This window comes from Mobula birostris, chromosome 1, assembly GCF_030028105.1.
Source record: "Mobula birostris isolate sMobBir1 chromosome 1, sMobBir1.hap1, whole genome shotgun sequence".
In the NCBI taxonomy this organism is placed as follows: Eukaryota; Metazoa; Chordata; class Chondrichthyes; order Myliobatiformes; family Myliobatidae; genus Mobula; species Mobula birostris.
In genome coordinates this window covers 128,385,033-128,408,281 of record NC_092370.1, presented here as the reverse complement: position 1 = coordinate 128,408,281, position 23,249 = coordinate 128,385,033, and the positions used below count along the sequence as shown (strand labels likewise).

The window sequence follows — 23,249 nt, the reverse complement described above, 5'->3', positions numbered from 1 at the left end:
AGAGCAAATGGAAAATAAGGAAGTGATAAAGGATAGCCGGGTAGGCCTACAGAGTGCAGTGGGCTTGTGGTCTACACAGTAATATACTCACCACTTTTGACTATTCAGCATTTTAGAGGATTCCATAACAAATCAAGAATTCAAACAGCCGACCTTCAATTTAAAAGCCCAAGTGTTTAACTCCATCCCTCCAACCGTATCAGTTTTCACATCCAGGATTCCGTCCTGGACATGCTGTTCAGAGCCTCATGACGTCACTCTCACCCGGATTTGTGACGTCACATAGTCCGGTTAAATTACAGTTTGATCGTTCTATGACGCTGCTCAATAGAGGGGCTGGAGTTAACGTTACATTTGACCGCCTTGATACATTGAAGTTTATTATTTACAAATCACGGCAAGGAATTTTATTGAGTTCTCTAGACAAGCAATGTCGGCATGGTTGCATTGCAAAATTTGTCGTTTAATACAGCACAGTAAAACATTCAAAAACTGTTTAATGTTTTCGCCAGTATATCTCAGTTGCATTTGTGTCTGTCAGAAGTTTGTGAGCCTCGCTCCATGTTTCTTCAACACATCATTTGAGCAGACAAAGCAGTGGAATCCTGAGACAAGTTACATTGTCAGAGATAGGAGCAACACACGGTCTGCTGGATGAATTCAACCAGTCGAGCAGCATCGGTGGCAGGAAGGACGTTTCGGCTGAAACACTGCTTCAGGACGGGGATAGTACCGCTTCATAAAGTTACAATATCTCATTTCAAAGTGTACTAACTGAAACGACGAACACCTGTTATTTTTGATTTTTTTTCTCTTTAAATTAAAGTACTATTTTTTTCCAAAACCTACAGTAAATGCATCCTCCTTGGCGGGACTTAGATCTTTTCAAGATCACGCCTTTGCTGTCTCGAGTGGGAATCAAGAAGTTCCTCTCCGACTGCGGTTCCATTTCGAAAACGCGTTTTGTCGGCGCTGTTGGCGAGCGGATGTCACGTCCTGTTTGGAGCGGCGAGGCTGCCGTGGATTGAACACGGCGTGGTGACTGTGGGGGAGTGATGGACGCTTTTGGTTCCTTGGGAGACACGCCGGTTCCCGGACAGTTTGACGATGCCGAGTCTGGGGAGAGGTAAATATCTTCTCGGGTTCGGCGCCGAGAGAAGTTTCTTCTGGTCATGTCGGGGTCTTACCTGTCTCCCCCACCCTCCCGTCGCCCCCCCCCGTGGCCGTGTTAATGGGACCTTTTGAGATGGTTTCGTCAGTTGTCCTCTCTACTCTGATCAATGGGTTTCCAAAAACCGGTGAAGTTAGCACGAAATAAGGACTGAGACAGGAATTGCATTGCTTTCTTCAGCATTCTTGTACTAAACTAGTATTTAAATAATGGGAATTCCGGGCGGCCAACCATTTTAATTCCAATCCCCTTTCTCATACCGACATGAAAGTCCATGGTCTCCTCTACTGCCTGAATGAGGCCACTCAAGTTGGAAGAGCAACATGTCAATTTCTGTCTGGGTAGCTTCCAGCCTGACGACATGTACATCGACCTCGCTAACGTTAAGTAATTTCTCACCCCCCCCCATCACTTTTTCCATTCCCCATTCTGACCCCCACCTTACCCCTTCTCTTCTCCTCACTTGTCTATCACCTCCCCCTGGTGCCTCCCCCTTCCCTTTCTCTCTCGGTCCACTCTCCTCTCCTATCAGATTCCTTCTTCACAACTCTTTTTCCAATTATTGTCTCCCAGCTTCTCACTTCACCCCTCCATCCCCCACCTACCTGTCAACCCCCCCCCCACCTGGCTTCACCAATCACCTTCTAGCTTGTACTCCTTCCCCTCCCCACCTACTTATTCTGTCATCTTCCCTCTTTCTGCCCTGATGACGAGTCTCACCCCAAAATTTTGACTCTATTCCTTTCCATAGATGCTGACTGACCCGCTGAGTTTCTCCAGCATTTTTGTGTGTGTGTGTGTGTTGCTTCGGATTTCCAGCACCTGCAGAACCTCTTCTGTAACTGATAGGTTGTTGCTAAAGAAGAGAACATGTGTACAGCTAGCAGATGAAGAACAGACAAATATGGAAAGTGGATTAAATGACCAGATACATAAGAGGAAAGCTAGCTTGGATTGCATCTACATTAATGTAGGAAGCCTAACTAGTAAGTTAATGACTGGGGTTCAACATATGGGGATTGATGATGTTGCTGTTATTGAAGCTGAGTTGAAAATTGGTCAGAACTGGCAACTCAGCTTTCCAAGGTATGAAGTCTTCAGGCAAAATCAGAGGGAAATGTAAATATTAATGTAATCTGTAATTACACTAAGGAAGTAAGATATCAGGTCACAAACACGAGGAAATCTGCAGATGCTGGAATTTCAAGCAACACACATAAAAGTTGCTGGTGAACGCAGCAGGCCAGGCAGCATCTATTGGAAGAGGTACAGAAGTACTCTTACTAGCTCTTCTTTCAGTTAGTCCTGACGAAGGGTCTCGGCCTGAAATGTCGACTGTACCTCTTCCAATAGATGCTGCCTGGCCTGCTGCGTTCACCAGCAACTTCTGTGTGTGTTGTAGGATATCAGGTCGATGGTCAGCATGGCTTTGTGCATGCTAGGTCATGTCTAACCAGCCAGTGTTTTGTTTAAGGAGGTTGCAAAGAAGGTTGATGATGAGGTGAGAGGCATTCATCGTGTGGATAGTCAGAGGCTTTTTCTCAGGGCTGAAATGGCTAACATGAGAGGGTACATTTTTAAAGTGCTTGAAAATAGGTACAGAGGAGATGTCGGATAAGTTTTTTTATGCATGGAATGGGCTGCTGGCGACGGTGGTGGAGGTGGTTATGATATAGGGTCTGTTAAGAGACTCCTGGATAGGTACGTGGAGCTTAGAAAAATAGAGGGCTATGGGTAACGCTAGGTAATTTCTAAAGTAAGTACGTGATTGGCACAGCATTGTGGGCCGAAGGGCCTGTATTGTGCTGTAGGTTTTCTGTGTTTTTATGAAAGGTGGTGGATATTGTGTACATGGACTTTAGCAAGGCCTTTGACAACCACTTGCAAAGGAGGCGAGTTCAGAAGGTTAAGTTGCCTGGCATTCAGGATAAAGTTGCTACTAGGATCTAACATTGGTTTAGAAGCCAGGGAGTAGGAGTGGATGGTTGTCACTCTGGAGGCTTGTGACTAGTAGTGTGCTACTGGGATCAATCCATTGATGCTTATCATGTATATTAATGACTTAATATTGATGTGGTAAACTAATTAGCAATTTTGTGTATGACACCAAGCCTGGGGTGGGGGTATCTTGGACATTGAGAAAGCTTCCAATGTAACCTCGACCAGCTGGCAAAATTGGCTGAAAATGATGGGTGAAATTTAATGCAAATATGAGTGTTGCACTTTGGAAGGACTTACACACAGAATGGTATGGCTCTGAGGTGTGTGGTAGAACAAAGGGACTTGAGAATACAGGGCCCTAACTGGCATCACCAGTGGATAACATTTGTCACATATTGAGTCCTGGAGTTGTGAAGTTATGTTGGAAGTTGTACAAGATGTTGGTGAGGCTGAAATTTAGGAATGATATCAAGCTTGAAAGAGAGCAGAGAAGATTTTACCTGGATGTTGTCAGAACTTGAGGATCTGATTGAGGAAAGGTTAAAAAGTGTAGGACGAGATTCCCTGGTGGGCAGGAGAATGAGGGGTGATCTTATAATAGGATAGAAAATTGAGGGGTGTAGATAAGGATGAATGCATGCAGGGTTTTTTTCCCCCTTCAGGTTGTGTAAGCCAAGAACTAGAGATCATAGGTTTGGTGTGAAAAGTGAAATATTTTTGGAGAACCTGAGGGGAAGCTTCACTCGGGATGTTGCAAGTGTGGAACTAGCTGTTGGCTCAGGTGGTAGATGCAGGTTCAATTGTAACGTTTAAGTTTGGATAGGTACAGGTATCCCCTGCTTTTCGAACTTTCGCTTTACGAAACCTCACTGTTACGAAAGACCTACATTAGTTCCCTGTTTTCGCTAACAGAAGGTGTTTTCAGTGTTACGAAAAAAGACAGCACGTGAAAAAAGTAGTGCATGAAAAAAGCAGCACGCGCCCCGAGCAGCCGCGCTACCCCGGATTCGGAACGGCATTCTAGCCGACATTGCTTAAACATGTGCCTGTGAGCAGCCATTAGCAAGAATAGTTCTAAGGTATCGGAAAAGCCTAAACGAGCTTGTAAGGGTGTTACACTTAGCATAAAACCAGACATAATTAAGTGTTTCGATTGTGGTGAACGAAGCAAGGACAAAGTGAGTTTGGCTTGTGGAAGTTGACGAAGATGATGTTGAAAAGGTTTTGGCATCCCATGACCAAGAACTGGTAGATGAAGAGCTGATGGAATTGGAAGGGGAAAGGATAACAATCGAAACCAAATGCAGTAGCGGACGGACCGAAAGTGAAGTTGTCCAGGAACTGAACGTGATGCAGCTGCGTGAGATTTTCGCTGCAATGATAAAGTACGACTTCAATTTTGAAAGGGTACGTCGGTTTAGGGCATATTTGCAAGATGGTTTGAGTGCTTACAAAGAACTGTATGATAGAAAAATGCGCGAGCCTAGCAGTCAAGCAAGCCTTCAGCAAACGACGAACCTTGACCTTCAACATCGAGGCAGGCAGACATAGAAGATGATGACCTGCCTGCCCTGATGGAAACAGACAACGATGAGATGACACTCCAGTGTCCCACCACCCCAACCACCGGACCACGGACAGATACCGATTTGCAGAGAATGCAGGGGTAGCCAGGAGGCACACAGCACATCTTTAAGAAAAAAGCCGAAATAAACAAGCTAATTAATTAGGTGCCACCCGGCATGTAAATGTTGGCCCAGATCAGAGGCAACGCAATCAGCAATCGCCTCTGATCTGGGCCGACATTTACGTGCTGGGCGGCACCTAATTAACTAGCTTGTTTATTTCGGCTTTTTTCTTAAAGATGGGCTGGATGCGTCCCAGCTACCACTGTACCCCTGCATGCTTCGCGGATCGGTATCGGTTCGCTGCCCGGAAGTTGGGGGCCTCTGCACCACCCCAACCTCCGACGACTCAACCTAACACACCATCATCAGTGTGCTCAATGTCTTCCTGATTCCCGTAAGTGATATTACACTGTACATACATTATTTCTACTTTAGATATGCTGTGTATTTTTATCTGTTATTTGGTATGATTTGGCAGCTTCATAGCTTAAAGGTTACTGGAGAGCGCTTGTGCCGTGTTTTTGCCGAGAGCGCTTGCCTGAGATTTTCGTTACGGAGAACAGTGCAGGCAATGATTGTAGATAAGTATTTCTACTTTATATAGGCTGTGTATTTATCATATCATTCCTGCTTTTACTATATGTTACTGTTATTTTAGATTTTATGTGTTACTTGGCTTGATTTGGTAGATTATTTTTTGGTCTGCAAACGCTCACAAATTTTTCCCATATAAATAAATGGTAATTGCTTCTTCGCTTTACGACCTTCCGGCTTATGAACCGTTTCATAGGAACGCTCTACTTTCAGATGGCGGGGGAAACCTGTACATGGATGAGAGGATTTTGGAGGAATATTGGGTACTTGTGGATGGAACTAGGCAGAAGTTCAGATTGCCATGGACTTAGATGGGCTGAAGAGCCTGCTTCTGTGCAGTAGGTATTAACAATGATATCCTACATGGAAGAACTTGTGAAACAGCAAAAAAGTGATCACTTTGCTGTGGATGTGCTGCCAGCCTCCAAACAGTGATGGATGATTGAGGAACGAATGTGCAGAAAATCATGGAGAACCATAAAAAGATTAGGGGATTTCATCTTCCCTGATACGAACTGGGATTTGTTTTAGTGCAAAAGGCTTGATGGTGGAGGGGCAGCCGGGCAGAACTTTTTAAAGTACTTTCTGACATGCTCTTTGAGCTAATACAAAGATAGTTCTGGAACAGGAATGATGTTGGATCTAATCTCTTGTAAATATGGTTGAGGAATTGAAGCTAAGACCTGGGAAAAGTGGCTGGGAGCCACTTCATGTAGGTTAATGTACAAGCAACAAAGGAAGCATTCATAGTGAAATAGAGCTCAGGGTCAATGTGTTTCCCTGATAGTGAAAGGTGTGTTCAACAAATCCAATCGAGAATACGCAAAAATCATGGGTGTCAAAGGGCATTGAAAGTTGAATAGAGAAGAAAGGTAGTTTATGACTTGGTGTGTTGAAAATAATGGAGCCCTGAAGGATAAGGTATTTAAAAAGTAATTGGGGCTAAGAGGTTGCATGAAATGGTACAAGAAGGCAAATTCAAGGAAATGTTAGCGGCAAGAAGGTAACCCTTGGAACAAAGGTGGAAATCGGATTAAAATCCTACAGGTGACGCTGTCAGGAGCCGATGAGATTTGGAACAGTTTGCTCAATTGGATCTGACGTTGGCTTGGTAATTGGCAGCAGAGCTTGATTAATGGAGGTTATTTTTAAAATAGGCCCTACTGCCTGTTACGCTGGTGGCATTTAGGGCAGCAATGAAGGTCCTCCATCTGTGGCGGTGTTCAGGGCCTCCTTCATTGTGTCAGTAGCTTTCTCTCGGTTCTCACTACTGTCAGTCATTCAAGTTCCAGGTGGTAACTTGGGAATACTGTCGCACTCAGATGTAGAAGGATTCATCACTGCTGTTTCTGTAACAGTTTTGTTTGACCAGTCAGGGTTGTTAGCCCTGAGCTGAACCTCTGAACCTGCGGATCACACTTAGTCTGGCCTCTACACTTTGACCTGTTTGGCATGGGTGACCCTACCAAGAGCCAAAGCATAAAGCCCTGACTCCAACCAATGTAGTTCTCCGGGTCATTGAGACACGCAAGCTGTGAAAAGGTTGTGGTCACCTTGGAGGTTTTGCAATAGGAGGCCTGTAACAATTGAGTACTGTGGAGATCTGTGCAGGGACTCTTGCTGTTTGTTATAAACCTTGACAATATGGGTGTAGAAGGTATAATTAGAAAGTCCACAGGTGATATAAACATTGATCGTCTAGTGCAGGAGTTTCCAACTTTTTTTATGCCATGGAGCCTCACCTTAAATTGAGGGCTCCATTGACCCAGATTGGGAGCCCCTGACCCTGGTGCGTAAAGAGGAGGATATTCTTGACTAGATCAGTTGAGAAGATGGGCGTAGAAATGGCGTGGAATTTAATCCTGAAAAATTTTACACTTTAGGAGGAATGATAAGATTTTGGTATACCATGATTGGTAGGGACGAGGAAGGACAGGATCTCAAAGACCTTAATATATATGCCCAAGGATCTCTGAATGTGAGTTGAGAAGATTGCTGAGAACACATTCGAGCCAGGAGATAGAATGTAAAAGCAGGGAGATTATGCTGCAACTGGTAGGCCAACTGAAGTATTGTACAGTTTGGTCATTGCACTATAAGATGGATCCTCTCTGGCATTGGAGAGGATATGGAGAATTGACCAGGTTTTTCTTTGAATGGAGTGTAACAGCTAGAGGAGAGACTAAGCTGGGTTCATTTTCCTCAAAGAAGGGAAGGCTAAGTGGATTCAGAATGGAAGGGTCTCAGATGCACAAAGTTAAACGCACATTGTTATCCTAATATGTTTTATTTTTTCCATATTTCTACCAACGTTCTCCACTGTCCTTCCTCCAATTTCTACCACTAATTTGCAGTCTGGGGACAATTTACCAAGTGCACATTTTTGGGATGTGGAATGAACCCAGAGTACTTGGAGGAACTGCACGTGGTGAAGGCAGAACTTTCAAACTCAACACAGACAGCACTCTCGGTTAGGACTGAACTGATGTTGCTGGAGCAGATCAGCTAGCTCTGCCACTTTTTCACCTGACAAATGTGTCTAAGCAGCAGGCAAAGGTTTGAGAGAATGGTTTGGTGATTGAGAGAGGACACGAGGAAATCAACCAAGAGTAGTTGAAATTTGGAAAGCAGTGCCTTGGGAGTGGTGGGGGTGGGGGGTGGTGGAGACAGGTACTGTCACAATATTTCAGAAATATTGAGGTGAATACTTGAAATACAGTGACAAAGAAGAGTACTGGTCGGGTGCTAGGAATCAGATGAGTGTAGGTATGTACCTGATAACCAGCGTGGGCAATGGGTGCGGAAGGCACAGTCTATGGACTGTGCAATCCTATAACTAACCATGTACAAAATCATCTTCATTAAATTAATGGCTGCTTTCAGTAGTTAATACCTGGAGTTTTCTACGAAATAAAAAGGGTAAATATTTTACTTACATTTGCAGTAGTATAGTAGTCCTGCTATCCTAAATGGCAGATCTCTTGGCTTATTTTGAGATTGTGACTTGTGGTTCTTAACCCTAGCCATGGGGAGCATAAGATCAGCATTTATATTGCCAAGCCCCTTCATGTTTCCACATTGACTCTTCCTGGTCCTTTTATTATTTCTAAGTCCTTGATATGTGGGCACGTGGCCAAGTGGTTAAGGCATTGGACTAGTTACCTGAAGGCCGTGAGTTCGAGCCCCAGCGGAGGGAACATGTTGTGTCATTGAGCAAGGCACTTAGTCACACATTGCTCTGTGACGGCACTGGTGCCAAGCTGTATGGGTCCTAATGCCCTCCCCTTGGACAACATCGGTGTTGTGGAGAGGGGAGATTTGCAGCATGGGCAACTGCTGGTCTTCCATACAACCTTGCCCAGGCCTGCGCCCTGGAGAGTGAAGACTTTCCAGGGGCAGATCCATGGTCTCTCAAGATGCCTTAATAACTCCTGGGTTGCCACATCTTTAACAATAGATAGTAGTCTTGCAACTTTTTTTGTATAAGAATTTCCTAAAAACCCAAATACTGATAAGCAAATGCCCTACTGTATTCACAATTGATAAGGTGAAAGATTGAATTTCTGCTGCATTATTTGGAATACCTTCCTACTTTCAAGACACTAAATGCAATTTGTTTTTAGTGATGGTGGCTATTCTGATAAAGCACAAGAGGAGGTTAGATGGGCGGAAAAGAAGATTGAGATTCTGCAGCTGAAAAATCCAGATGAAGAGGAATTTCCTTTTGAGAGCGATGAAGATGAAGACTGGGACTGGGACGATTGTGATGGTGATCTCACCAAGCGTTATACAGCTTATAGAAACAATAGTCAGCAGGTAATGCAAAACTTCAAAAATTCTCTTGTGCTGTCTGGTAAATCTGTGTACTCGGCTGTTCATACTTGCAAGATTAAATTGCACCCAAAATGGTTTAAAATAGTCATTTTTTTTAAACTGAATGAATTTGTTTTGTTGAATGGTTTCACTTATACAATGTTGAAAATAATCTGCAATATAAATTGATTTTGTAGTAACAGGGTTATAATGTTGTAATGCTTGTAAAGTGTTATGCTTATGGTTACATACCAAATGTAAAGCTCATAAATAACTATTTTTGTGATCATTCATAAAATAGCTTTGAGATTAATTTGGCCATGTTGTTAATGAACATTGCATTTTAGCAAAATCAGCATGTATCCTAACTTTGTTCTTCTAGACAACACATTTTTAAGTTTTTCTATAATATTTCTTGTGAATTTATATTCTGCTTTCATATTACATTTTCATAAATACTTTTAATGATATGCTGTTGTCCAAATGTTAATGTAAATATTATTTATTGTCTATATCTTTGTATGAATGTTAAGTTGATGACAAAAGTTTTTCTGCTGCAATGCTTTAGGCAAATAGGCAAGCTAACTATAATTCAACGAGGATGTCCGCTCCACCAGACAAGGCTCTGAGAAAATTTGAACATAAAATTAATCTCGGTAAGTTTTAAATATTATTTAGAATCAAAACTTAAAACTTAATTGATGGCCATTTTGTTCATACTTTGCAGTCCTACCTCCAAATTATTGGACTTTGGCTGTACAGGTTATGGTTCTTATTCAGGTGCTTTTATTTAAATGTTCAGATTCCTATTCTCGTGTTAATACAAAAAGAAAGTTGGATTTCTCCAGTTTTAGCACATATAGTTATGATAGCAAGAAAACATAGTCATAAAAATATGTCCCTGAGTGGCATGGCCTATAACTTGATGGTGCATGGGTTGCTGTTCTGAGCGAACACTGGAGGACAGCACCAAGCATAAATCTAGTACGGATTCCAGCTTGCCCACAGAGCCCTCTGCTCACTCCCACAAAGCCCCGACACCTCCTCTTCGGGCGGCTGCAACGGGTGACACTGGCATAAGGGCTTGGTCCACACAACAACCGAGGCATTGCAGCTCACCTGCCATCGGTCTCGCCAGTGAACCAGTATTCTACATTACCAGGTGCAACAGGGTCTTGCAATCACAATAAAAATATCTAAGACAACCATTTGCCCGACTTATTAGATTGCACACCACCTCCACACGACGACGATATGCAACAAGTCCAGGCAACCATCTCTATCGGGCACCTCATGGACGGGGTAGACCTGCAGTACTTGATGTTCGTCATATGCAGCAGTGTTTTGCAATCGTAAAAAAGATGTAAAAGATGGACAATTGCACCTTTGGATGGACCGGGAGAGGCCTTCACGACCGTGCATGCCGCCATCTTACCAGAAGGACAGTGCAAAGTTAGTGAACTCTAGATTCTGACCTCACTCTGAAATAATTTTATTCTCAATTCCTCTCAAATCCTCGTGTCAATTAATCTATTGTAAATCCACCCCCTCCCTCACAACTATTGATCTTTCTGCTAAGGTGAGTAAATCTTTCTGCATACCTTATAGGCTCCTTAATTTAAAATACTTCAACTGAAGTATTCTGAAACTTTGGAGCAATTTCTCCAATTACCTTTAATACTTCAGCCCTGGCAACATTGTAGGCCTGCAGATTCAATTAGCATTGGAACCATTATTAAACTGTTGGATTTGCTTCTCATATTGCTCAATTTAACATTAATGAATGTTTGAACTAAGTTTCTGTTTTGAATTTGAGTCCAAAAAAGTGAATGCCACTTACTGTTTGGGTTTTTGACCCAGTGAAATGTGCATTAAAAATTTTGTCAATACACCATGTTAGAGATTGGTCTGATATTGCTATGATTTAGTTTCTTTTTTAAAGAAAACTGAATATCTTATTAGAAAACTGAGTAAACAAAAATGCATATTTTTGTCGGGAGACTATAGGAAGCTCAGATGAATTAAATTGAGCCACTACATTGTTTATGGTGATCAAATGCATAGTATTTATGCCAATTGTCAAGGGATCGAATATGCCTGTTTTTCAGCCAGGAAATAATGCGCGATGTTAGATGAATTTAATATGTACCATCATCAAAATAAATTTTTCGTGATGGGCACAGAACAGTTCAGTTAAAGACTAGCTTTTGAGTTTTCAATTTTTTTTTGATAGATAAACTAAACTTTGCTGATTCTGTGATAAACAAAGTAACTGAAAAGTCAAGGCAGAAACATACAGACATGTAAGTATAATCAATCTCGGTAAAACCTGATTAGTTTTCGCATGTGCAATTAATAGTGTTCTTTATTTAACAGTACTAAAGGAAAATGGATTTCTCCACTTGAACTAGTTTTTACAGGCGTAATACAGCCATTTTGCGGGTTTGTGATGCAGTCTTACTTTGGTTTGATATCTGGAGAAACATTTGGGGTGTTACAATTGACTTCACTGCTAGGTGGTTTTCCTTCTATTTGCTGTCCGTTGACTTCTATCAGAAGTGCGGAGTATACAAGTGCAAGAAAAATTTTGTGAACCCTTTGTAATTGCCTGGTTTTCTGTATTAGTTACTCATAAAATGTAATCTGAGTAAAAAGATTGTGGGAAAACAAGACTGGTCCATATCAGTTTAGATCTTTTGTGCTATCCTGACATTGCTACACTGTTGTGTGGAATCAGTGAGTGAGGACAGAAGTTGCTTGTTACAATTAAGTAAGTTAACCGTATATTTACAGGACATGAAAAACACGAAACATTTAGTAAATCATGCAAGTTACACCCAGTTGCAGATGCAGAAATCTCGATGAAATTCTGTAAATACTGCAGGTGCTATGCGGGACAGTCAGCCTCTGTAGAGAGAGACAGACAGACAGGTTATTAATGATTATCTATAAAGATCGCCGGATATGCTTATGTCAGGGGTCCCCAACCTTTTTTGCACTGCGGACCGGTTTAATATTGACAACATTCTTGCGGACCGGCCGACCCGGGGTGGGGGAGGGGGTAGTGTTGCCGACAGACGGGAGTAGCAGTCAAATACGTTGTGTTTACCCCGAGAAAGACTACAATGACCATGAAACCTTGTGCGGGCACCTGTGTGCGCATGCGCAACTTGCACATACGTGTACATGCCGATTTTTCCCTAAGAATCGTTTTTGGCTATTCTGTTCGGGGGGGGGAAGGGTGGTGGTGTTAATCACGACCGGAATATAGGTGATAAGTGGCTAATACACTCAATTTCGTTTCTAAAAGGGTTTATCTAATGAATTTAATATTAAACACACACCGCATATTTTCCTCGCATGAATATAGTGATAAGTCAATTATCAGGGGAGGACGGGCTTGAAGGAAGTGTTGAACGAACTTCCAGAAGTGGTAGAGGCAGGTTCGATATTATCATTTAAAGAAAAATTGGATAGGTATATGGGCAGGAAAGGAATGGAGGGTTATGGGCTGAGTGCAGGTCGGTGGGACTAGGTGAGAGTAGCGTTCGGCACGGACTAGAAGGGCAGAGATGGCCCGTTTCCGTGCTGTAATTGCTATATGGTTATATAAGTCACTTATAATCAATAGCATCATAACATTTTAAGCAACGTTTGGATATTAAACACACAGTGCATATTTTCCCCGTATGAACATATAAAATCATTGCAACACACCAAGACCGCTGAATCAGTGGGAGCCCTGGGCTTGTTTTCCTGCAACAAGACGGTCCCATCGAGGGGTGATGGGAGACAGCGATACTCGAAGGGAGTTCCTTATGTCCAGTCTATTCCTCAATTTAGTTTTCGTTGCATTCATTGCAAAGATATGTTGGAAATGGAAGCAATGTTTTCAGTGCTTTCAATCCTATTTCAGGATATTTAGCCTTGACGTTGATCCAGAATGCCGGCAGAGATGTTATGTCAAACATGCTTTTCAGCCTGCTGTCTCTTGCAAACTCAAGGAGTCGATCTCCTTCCTGCGCTAACAGGGATGACGCGCGGGTAATGACCGCGCGCATTCAAGCTCAACAGTGGGCGTGACAGAGAATGAGGAAAGGTTTCCTCGCAGCCTGGTAGCGCATGCTTTGCAGCCCGGTACCGGTCCGTGGCCCAGTGGTTGGGGACTGCTGGCTTATGTAATATAGTGGGTGATAATGACTGTCATTCAACTCCTTTCTCCCAGAAACCAAACAGCTATTCATTAGGAATTAGGGTTTGTATTTATGTATTTATTGTAATCTGTCTACATATTTTAAAAAGTTTACCGTACTTAAGTGAAACTTCAAATATACGTTAGGACTCTGTAATCTGAAATATTTAATCAGATTTAGCTGCCTTTATTAACCATTTGTTTCTTAGGTATCGAGTTAAAGATAAATCTGACCGAGCCACAGTAGAACAGGTAATATTTGTACTGATCGTTACACAGATAAAGTATTTGATAAGCTAAAGAAATATTGTGCATTATGTTAGATCTTTAATTCAGGGCATTGCATGCTTTCAATATTTTCATTAACATAATTTGTGCACTGTGTTTTTGTATGTATAGTCAGAGTAAGAGCTCCTATTTGGAAATGTTAATGTAATTGCATGTCTAGTATTGGTCAGAGAAATTGTCGACTTTATCCTTCAATCTTAATCTGTTCAATGCTATTTTTCGATTTACTTTTTTAAAAATTCACTTTAAAGGGAAAGCAATGGAATTAACAATCCTTTTCTAAATGTGGTAAAATCAACTCAATGTGGCCTGAATTTTCTTCTTCAATTTGTATCGTGCTTTGAAACTGAATGTAGGTACAAAGTTAAGAATGTTTTCCACCGAAGTATCTCTAAGCTACAATTATATTCTCTTCCTTGTGATATTTTAATTATTATAATATGAAATATTGCAGCAACCCTGCAGTATTTTTCTGAAGCCGTTCTAAGTCTGTGATGGACATGATGGTTTATGTCTTTGGAGATTTTTGTCCAGTCAAGACTGAGGAGTAAGACATCATGGAGCTACCCAACCCAATTCTCTTTGAGAAGGGTAATGGGATTCAGCCAAAATGTATAGTAAATATGAAAGGCATGATCTTACTGTAATTTTCAGCTGAATCCCATTACCCTCCTCAAGGATTTGCATTCTTACCCAAGGTCATTTCTTGTTGCCTTATTAAAATCAAGGTCCAGCTTTGCTGAGAATGTTGCTAAAGTATCCTGAACAGTTTTTACAGATTTTTATGAAATTTGGCTTAATAGTTATGTCAATCTCTAGGTTTTGGATCCAAGAACTCGAATGATTCTGTTTAAAATGCTGAGCAGAGGAGTGATCTCTCAAATCCATGGATGTATCAGCACAGGCAAGGAGGTAATTCCCATTAAGAGTATCAAGATTCATTTCAGAAAGACAAATATAGATCAGTGATTTGAATGAGATGACTTTAATGTGCTTGGTAGGTCCCATGAGTATGTAATAATATTTTCAGAATTATGTGATAGATGTAGTTAACAACTTATATATTCTGGACGTTAAGAAAATGGATGCAATTTGTGGAAATGCTTAGCAAGAAAGTCAGAAAGAAAGAAATTATGTTTCACGTTTAGTTTGACATGACTAATTTTGTTAACCAACAATTCTTAAAACTTTTCAAATTCATACATTTCAGGGAAATGCATGGCAGAAATGTGGCAAATGCTCAGGGAATATTTGCATGGTGTTCTGCATAGATTTGTTGAGTCAGGGTGGTAGGGTAAAAGAACCATGGTGTACAAAGGATGTAGAAAACCTAGTTAAGAAGAAAAGAAAAGCTTGTGAAAGGATGGAGAAACTAAGTACTGTTAGAGGTCTAGAAAATTACAGGGATGCCAGGAAGGAGCTCGAATAAAATTAGGAGAGCTAGAAGGGCTGATGAGAAGGAATTGGCGAGCAGGATTAATGAAATCCTCAAGCGAGGGAGGAGATTACTGAGCCTCTGACGATGATCTTTGAATTATCAGTAGGGATGGGAGACACACCAGAGGATTGGAAGGTTGCAAACATTGTTCCCTTGCTCAAGAAAGAGAGTAGGGGACTTCCGGTAGCGCTCATGGAGTGAAGTCGCGTTCTTGACTCGCTCCATTACCTCTGAGTTTTTCTTCTTATGATCAGCTATATTTTAATTAACCATTAAGGCATCAACTTTTACAATACTTTGAAACAAATTGGGCTCTTCGATAATCGGATGTTTTTAAGGTCTGCTATGTCTAAGAATGGAAAAAACGGGAAGGACGGCAAACCTCCGGGTAGACCGAAAGGTACCGATTTCCCTCCGACTGAACCACTGGTGACTTTGAAAGCTATATCGGAGCTAATTCAAAGGGAAATTTCAACCTCTATTACGGAGCTGATTCGTGAGGAAATTTCAATTAATTTCCAGAAAATTGCCGATTCAATCGAGAAGATACAAGTATCTATTACGGAACATCAGTTGGCTATATCTGATCTTCAAAAATCCACGCAACAAAGTGAGCTCAAGATGGAGAAAATCGAAGAAACAATTAATGTAATGAAGAAGAAACTCGACTTTCTGACCTTTAAAAACTCTGACTTAGAATCCAGAATGCGACAGCAGAATCTTCGAATGATTGGGGTGCGTGAAGCTGTTGAATCTGATAACCCTATGAAGTATTTTTCTCAACTTTTAAAAGATGCATTTCCTACTGTATTTCCTGACCAACCACTGTTATTGGATCGTGTTCACAGAGTTCCATCATACTGGCTTAGGTCAGTTAAACCTCGACATGTCATTTTACGTTTTCATTACTTTCAAGACAAGGAGAAACTGTTTCGTTTCATTCGATCTAAAGGTTACATTGATTTTCTGGATCTTAAGTTCCGATTCGTGGAGGATTTCAGTAAACCAATTCGGGATCAACGGGTTCGTTACAGATCTGTGATGTCGGAACTCTACAAGATGGATTTAAAACCAGCGCTGCTTTACCCTGCACGTCTAAGGATTCGTACGTCAGATGGAGCCCTCCGTTTTTTTGAATCTCCATCGGATGCCCAGGGTTATCTGGATCAATTTTCACCTTCAACATCTTAATCGTAATCTTTAACTATCTCCGTTGATTGGAGGTTGTGAATTTGTCAGTCTTAATTTTTTTTTTGCCTTATATGGGCAGAAAAGTTTATTTTTGATTATTTAATATGGTTGCTAAACTTTCTTTTTAACTGCGTCATTCCTTTCTTTTTCCCAGGGGATTCTGGGTGGTTATTTCCTCACCGTCATTTTATGTATTTCCTTTGTGGCTTTAAATTTTGTAGTTTTTAAATCTACTTTGTTTTGTAGGTTTTTATAACTAGTTTATGTTAATAATCTCATTTTTTTTGTTTTGTTTACTCATAGGGTTTGGGGTTTGTTGCGGTTTTTTTATATTTTCTGGCTTTTACTCTGTTATATTAAGTGTTTGTTTTAACTGAGTTACCTTTTTTTATTCTTTTACTATTTTATAATTAGCTGATCTTTTTTATATTTACACTTTTTTTAGGGAGTGTATACCGGAAGTCATGGGGGTAGTTTTAGTGCTTGCTTCTTTCGGGCTGGTCTGCGTTAGATTTAGCCTTGGGGTCATGGGGTGGGGGGTGGTGGGAGGGGCTTCACGTTTTAGTTCTTCTTGGGCTATGTACATTATTGAAGTATTGGTTACGTTCTTCTTCCCGGTATCTCTTATTTGTTCTGTTCCCTTTCCGGGCTCGTGGGTCGAGCCTATCGTCAATCCTCCTTGTTGCGGGTTGACTTTAGGGTTTATGGAGTCTATTATTAATTTTGTCTCCTGGAATACTAATGGTCTTAATCATCCTATTAAAAGGAAAAAAGTTTTTAAAGTGTTCCGGAGACTTAAAGCACAAATTTTATTTTTACAAGAGACCCATATGCGGAGGGGGGACAGACTACGTTTTTTTTAAATTCTGGAAGGAACAACAGTTTCATTCGAACTCCAATGCTAAGATTTGAGGCGTCTCTATTTTTATAGACTCCTCAGTTACTTTTATACAACATGATACTACTTCTGATCCGAATGGTAGATTTCTATTGGTTAGTGGTCTACTATTTAATAAAAAGGTAGTTTTGGTTAATGTTTATGCTCCTAATATGGATTGTCCGGAATTTTATAAATCATTATTCAATCAGTTCCCGAATTTGAATGAGTTTTCACTGATCTGGGGCGGAGATCTTAATACCTGTTTATCTCCAGCTTTGGACCGTTCGGCTCCTCTACGGACCTTACCTAATAAATCTGCAACTTTGATTAATTCATTCCTCTCTGATTCTGGGTCGACGGACATTTGGCGTTTTTTGCATCCTCAGGAAAAAGATTTTTCTTTTATTTCACATGTTCACCATTCCTATTCAAGAATTGATTATTTCTTTATTGACTTTCGTCTTATTTCTTCAGTGATTAAATGTGATTATGACTCTATAACCATTTCGGATCATGCTCCACTTAAGCTTTCTATTAAAATTCAGGCCAATACACAAAATAATAGACAATGGCGTTTTAATTCGCTGTTGCTTCAGGACTCGGACTTCGTTAACTTTATGAATGAACAGATTGATCTTTTTTTTGACAATTACCTATACAGAGGATATTTCTGTGAACATTCTTTGGGATACTTTTAAAGCTTATATTCGTGGTCAGATTATCTCGTATTCTGCTGCTTTGAGGAAGAAGCTGAAGCAGGAGGAGTTGGTAATTGTGGACAAGATTAAGGAAATTGATAAGAAATATGTTATAGCTCCTTCTGAGGAGTTATATAAACAAAGAACTGAACTTCAAATGGAACACAGTTTATTACTTTCGTCCTCGATTGTAAACCAATTAAAGAAAACAAGAAGTGAATTTTATGTACACTGACAAAATTAGCAAATTGCTGGCTAATCAACTGAAGTCTAATTATGCTAAATCTCAAATTAATCAGATTTATAACCAAAATGACCGACTGATACTTGATCATGCGGGGATTAATCAAACCTTCTGTGATTTTTATTCTTCCTTATATCAATCAGAGTCTCCTCAAGATTCTAAATATATGAATGATTTTTTAGATAACCTAGACTTCCCTGAGATTTCACAGGATAAGTCTTCTGTGTTAGATACTCCCATTACCATGGATGAGATTAAGAATGTTATTTTCTCTATGAATTTGGGGAAAGCTCCTGGCCCTGATGGGTTTACCGTAGAATTTTATAAATGTTTCGCACCTTCATTAATCCCTTGGTTCTGTAGGGTTTTTGAGGCTTCATTAAAACTTGGTAAACTTCCCGAATCTTTCAATAGAGCGTCAATCTCTCTAATATTAAAGAAGGATAAAGATCCTGCTCAATGTGCATCTTATAGACCAATATCTTTATTAAATGTTGATTCTAAAGTTTTTTCTAAGTTATTAGCAAATAGATTAGAAAAAGTACTTCCTTTTATTATTTCGGAAGACCAAACGGGTTTTATTAAAGGTCGTTACTCTTTTTATAATATTCGTACACTGTTAAATATTGTTTATACTCCCTCACAAAATGTTCCTGAGTGTGTTATCTCTTTAGATGCTGAGAAAGCTTTTGATAGAGTAGAATGGCCTTACTTATTTAAGGTGCTTGAAATGTTTAATTTTAGCTCGAAATTTATATCCTGGATTAAACTGTTATATCATTCTCCTGTGGCCTCGGTCCGTACTAACTCTTTAAGTTCACCTTTTTTCCCTCTTTTTCGAGGTACTCGACAAGGTTGTCCTCTTAGTCCTTTATTATTTGATATTGCATTAGAACCTCTTGCAATTGCCATTCGAGAATCTCCAAATATTACTGGGATAACTCAGGGCTTAAAGTCCCATAAAATATCACTCTATGCTGATGACTTACTTTTATATATTTCTAATCCCCAAAAATCCATCCCTGCTGTTTTAGAGCTATTAGCACAATTTGGTCTTTTTTCAGGTTATAAATTAAATCTTAGTAAGAGTGAACTTTTCCCGATTAATAAACAACTTCCCTTATACCATAACTTTCCACTTAAATTGATTAATAATTATTTTTCATATCTTGGGATTAAAATTACTTGTAAATACAAAGATTTATTTAAGATTAACTTTTTACCCTTAATTGACCATATTATTCAACTTTCGTCTAAATGGTTTCCTTTATATTTAACTTTGATTGGTCGTATTAATGCAGTTAAGATGTTTTTTTTGCCAAAATTTTTATATATATTTCAGGCATTACCAATTTTTGTTCCAAAATCTTTTTTTGATAAAGTTGACTCCAAAATTTCTTCACTTATTTGGCAAAATAAAAACCCGAGACTGGGTAAAATACATTTACAGAAAGCTAAGAGAGATGGAGGTTTAGCATTACCTAACTTTAGATTTTATTATTGGGCAATTAATATTCGACATATGAAATTTTGGTTACTTGATCAGGATATACTATCCATTCCTAAATGGGTAGCATTGGAATTACAATCTGTTCAGGGTTATACACTTGGCTCTATTTTAGGTTCCTCTCTTACTTTTGATTTGAAATGCCTTAAACAGGTATCTAACCCGATACCTGGTTAAATATAAAGGTTAAATATACCTTACGTGTTTGGTTTCAATTCAGAAAATTTTTTGATCTTAATCAATTTGGGCTAGCGATTCCTATTTTAGGTAACATATTTTTTCCTCCCTTTTTTACGGATCGTGCTTTTCAAATTTGGAAGACTAAGGGTATTTCACGGTTTTTGGATTTATTTTTAGATGGTTCCCTTATGTCTTTTGAACAATTATCTAATAAATATAATTTATCAAGAATACATTTTTTTAGATATCTACAAGTTAGAAATTTCCTAAGTACTATACTTTCTTCCTTTCCAATGCTTCCTCCTACATACATTTTAGATACTATAATTAACCTTAATCCATGTCAGAAAGGTGCATCAGCTATGATTTATAATATTATTATGAAACTTAGGAAAGCTCCATTTGATAAGATTAGGGTAGATTGGGAACAGGAATTGGGGTTTACCATTTCCGTGGATGACTGGGGGCAGATTTTACAATGTCAATACTTTCTCTATCTGTGCTAAACATTCCCTAATTCAATTTAAAGTTGTTCATAGAGCACATATGTCCAAAGATAAATTAGCTTGCTTTTATTCTCATATTAATCCTTTTTGTGATAGATGTCCGGGGCAGATAGCCTCTTTAACTCATATGTTTTAGTCTTGTCCTACTCTGGAAACTTTTTGGAGAGACATTTTTAATATTATCTCCAAGGTATTGAATATAGATATCTCTCCTCACCCTATTACTGCTATCTTTGGACTATCTAAAATTTCCAGTAATCTTTCTCCTTCAGCCCGTAGAATGATTGCATTTCTTACTTTAATGGCGAAAAGATGTATTTTACAACATTGGAAAGAGCTTAATGCTCCAACTACCTTTTTTTGGTTTTCTCAGACGATATTATGCTTGAATTTGGAGAAAATTAGAAGCAATCTTTATGATTCCTCCTTTAAATTTGAACAGACCTGGAGATCTTTTATTCAATATTTTCATTTAATGTAAGATATACCCTTCTTGTTTTTTTTTACTGTTTTTAATGGAGGTCGGGATTGAGAACGTGATTTTAAGTTTTTTAACTCTGTTTGGTTTCGAGTTAGCCCATTGCTTTGCTTTGCTTTTAGTTAGTTGCACGGTGGGTTTTTTTTGGGGTTTTTTTTCTTTTCTCTATTGATATATATATTAAAATTAGTATACTATTATGTTACAGTGGTACGTTATGTTTAAATTACATTGTTTGTATCATTTTTTTGTATTAATATCTCCTGTAATTTTATTATATTCTAACAGTGTATTAGTGCCTATATGGCTTACCTTTTTGTATACTTATTCAATAAAAAGATTTAAAAAGAAAAGAAAGAAAGAGAGTAGAGATAACCCAGGAAATTGTAGACCAGTGAGTCTCAGTTCAGTAGTGGGCAAGTTGTTGGAGAAGATCCTGGGAGGCAGGATTATTTGGAGAGACATACACTGATTAGGGTTAGTCAGCATGGCTTTGTCAAGGGCAGGTCATGCCTGACAAACCTGATTGAATTCTTTGAGGATGTAACAAAACACATTGATGAAGGTAGAGCAGTGGATGTAGTGTATATGGATTTCAGTGAGGGATAGGATCCAGGGAGACCTTGCTTTGTGGATTGAGAATTGGCTTGCCCACAGAAGGCAAAGGGTGGTTGTGGATGGTTCGTATTCTGCATGGAAAGCGGTGACCAGTGGTGTTCCGCAGGAATCTGTTCTGGAACCTCTCTTCTGCGATTTTTATAAATGACATGGATGAGAAAGTAGAAGGGTGGGTTAGTAAGTTTGCTGATGACGGAAAAGTTGGTGTTGTGGTTAGTCTGAAGGGTTTTCAGAGGTTACAGTGGGACATTGATAGGATGCAGAACTGGGCTGAGAAGTGGCAGATGGAGTTGAACCCAGATAAGTGTGAAGGGGTTCATTTGGTAGGTCACATTTGAAGACAAGAGTATAATATTAATGGTAAGACTCTTGGCAGTGTGGAGGATCTGAGAGATCTTGGGGTCCGTGTCCATAGGACACTCAAAGCTGCTGTGCAGGCTGACAGTGTGGTTAAAGTGTATGGTGTGTTGGCCTTTATCAATCATGGGATTGAGTTCATGAGCCGTGAGATAATTTTACAGTTATATAAGACCTTAGTTAGACACCACATGGAGTACTGTGTTCAGTTCTGATCACCTCATTATAGGAAGGATGTGGATACTATGGAGAGAGTACATAGGAGATTTACAAGGATGTTGCCTGGATTGGGGAGCATGCCTTATGAGAATAGGTTGAGTGAACTTGGCCTTTTCTCCTTAGAGTAACGGAGGATGAGAGGTGACCTGATAGATGTGTACAAGATGATGAGAGGCATTGATTGTGTGCATGACCAGGGGCTTTTCCCAGGGCTGAAATGGCTAACACAAGGGGGCATGGTTTTAAGGTGCTGGGAAGCAGGTACAAGGGGGATATCAGTGGTAAGTTTTTTCACACACAGTGTGGTAGGTGTGTGGAATGCACTGCCAGCGACGGTGGTAGAGGATACAATAGGGACTTTTAAGAGACTCTTAGATAGGTACATGGAGCTTAGAAAAATAGAGGGCTATGCGGTAGAGAAATTTTAGGCAGCTTCTAGAGTAGGTTACATGGTCGGTATGACATTGTGGGCCAAAGGGCCTGTAATGTACTGTAGATTTTCTATATTGTATGTTCTAACTAAACACATTCATTTGACAGATGTTTTCATTGTACAGCAAGGTGCTTTATGCTCTCAAATGTTAGTATCTAGCTAAAAAGTAGGAATCATTGTCTTGCTGCATACATTGTGGGTCAAAAAATCTGGAGTCTTTTTTGATACAAGTTGTATTTAACTTGTTTGTTTTCTGCATGGTTGCTTCAAGCCTCCTTCACTAGTCAAATTTTGATCCTTTTTAACCAATAGGCAAATGTTTATCATGCAACTACAAACAACGGAGAAAACAGAGCAATAAAGATCTACAAAACTTCAATCCTAATATTTAAAGATCGTGATAAATATGTCAGCGGTGAATTCAGGTATGACATGTTGAAATATTGTGTATTAGAATTCCTTAAATTTGCACATCCGATATTTCATTTACAAACAATATAAAAGACACATCCTGCACCTCACTCGTTCTGTTATTCTGTTTTAGGTACTATAACCTTCTCTGTAATGTGCATGCTGTTCACATGATTAAACACTTGATATGCAAAGATCTCCGAAAATGGAGGCAACCAATCTTCATTGAACTAGTGTGGCATATGAATTCTGCAGATGAAACGCAGGAAGTAAAGCAAATTGTCAGTGAAACATTCCAAATAATTGAATTTTTGAATAATACATGTAAATTTATATTAATATTTGTTGTTATCATTTTAGTCATTGTTGTTATTGCATAACACATGATGAAGACAAATAACCTTTCCTTACCAGGACATCTTTCATGTGACGGGAGCTCCCAACCTGGGTCCACGGACCACT

The 23,249-nt window shown here is 39.6% G+C and overlaps 1 protein-coding gene across 2 annotated transcripts in view; it reads left to right on the top strand.

The window, feature by feature from the left end:
• The first annotated feature begins 459 nt into the window (after positions 1–459).
• The window catches only part of riok1 (RIO kinase 1 (yeast)), a 56,863-nt gene continuing 34,073 nt past the window's right edge, over positions 460–23,249 (top strand). The window contains exons 1-7 of one of the 2 annotated variants that reach the window (XM_072261933.1): positions 567–1,126; positions 8,958–9,150; positions 9,716–9,803; positions 11,381–11,450; positions 13,549–13,591; positions 14,447–14,539; positions 22,689–22,801. In XM_072261933.1, coding sequence (XP_072118034.1) covers positions 1,056–1,126; positions 8,958–9,150; positions 9,716–9,803; positions 11,381–11,450; positions 13,549–13,591; positions 14,447–14,539; positions 22,689–22,801 — 671 coding nt within the window. In that variant the 5' untranslated portion in view covers positions 567–1,055. Of the gene's footprint in view, positions 1,127–8,957; positions 9,151–9,715; positions 9,804–11,380; positions 11,451–13,548; positions 13,592–14,446; positions 14,540–22,688; positions 22,802–23,249 lie in introns of both variants that reach the window. The other variant, XM_072261939.1, reaches the window with a different exon arrangement.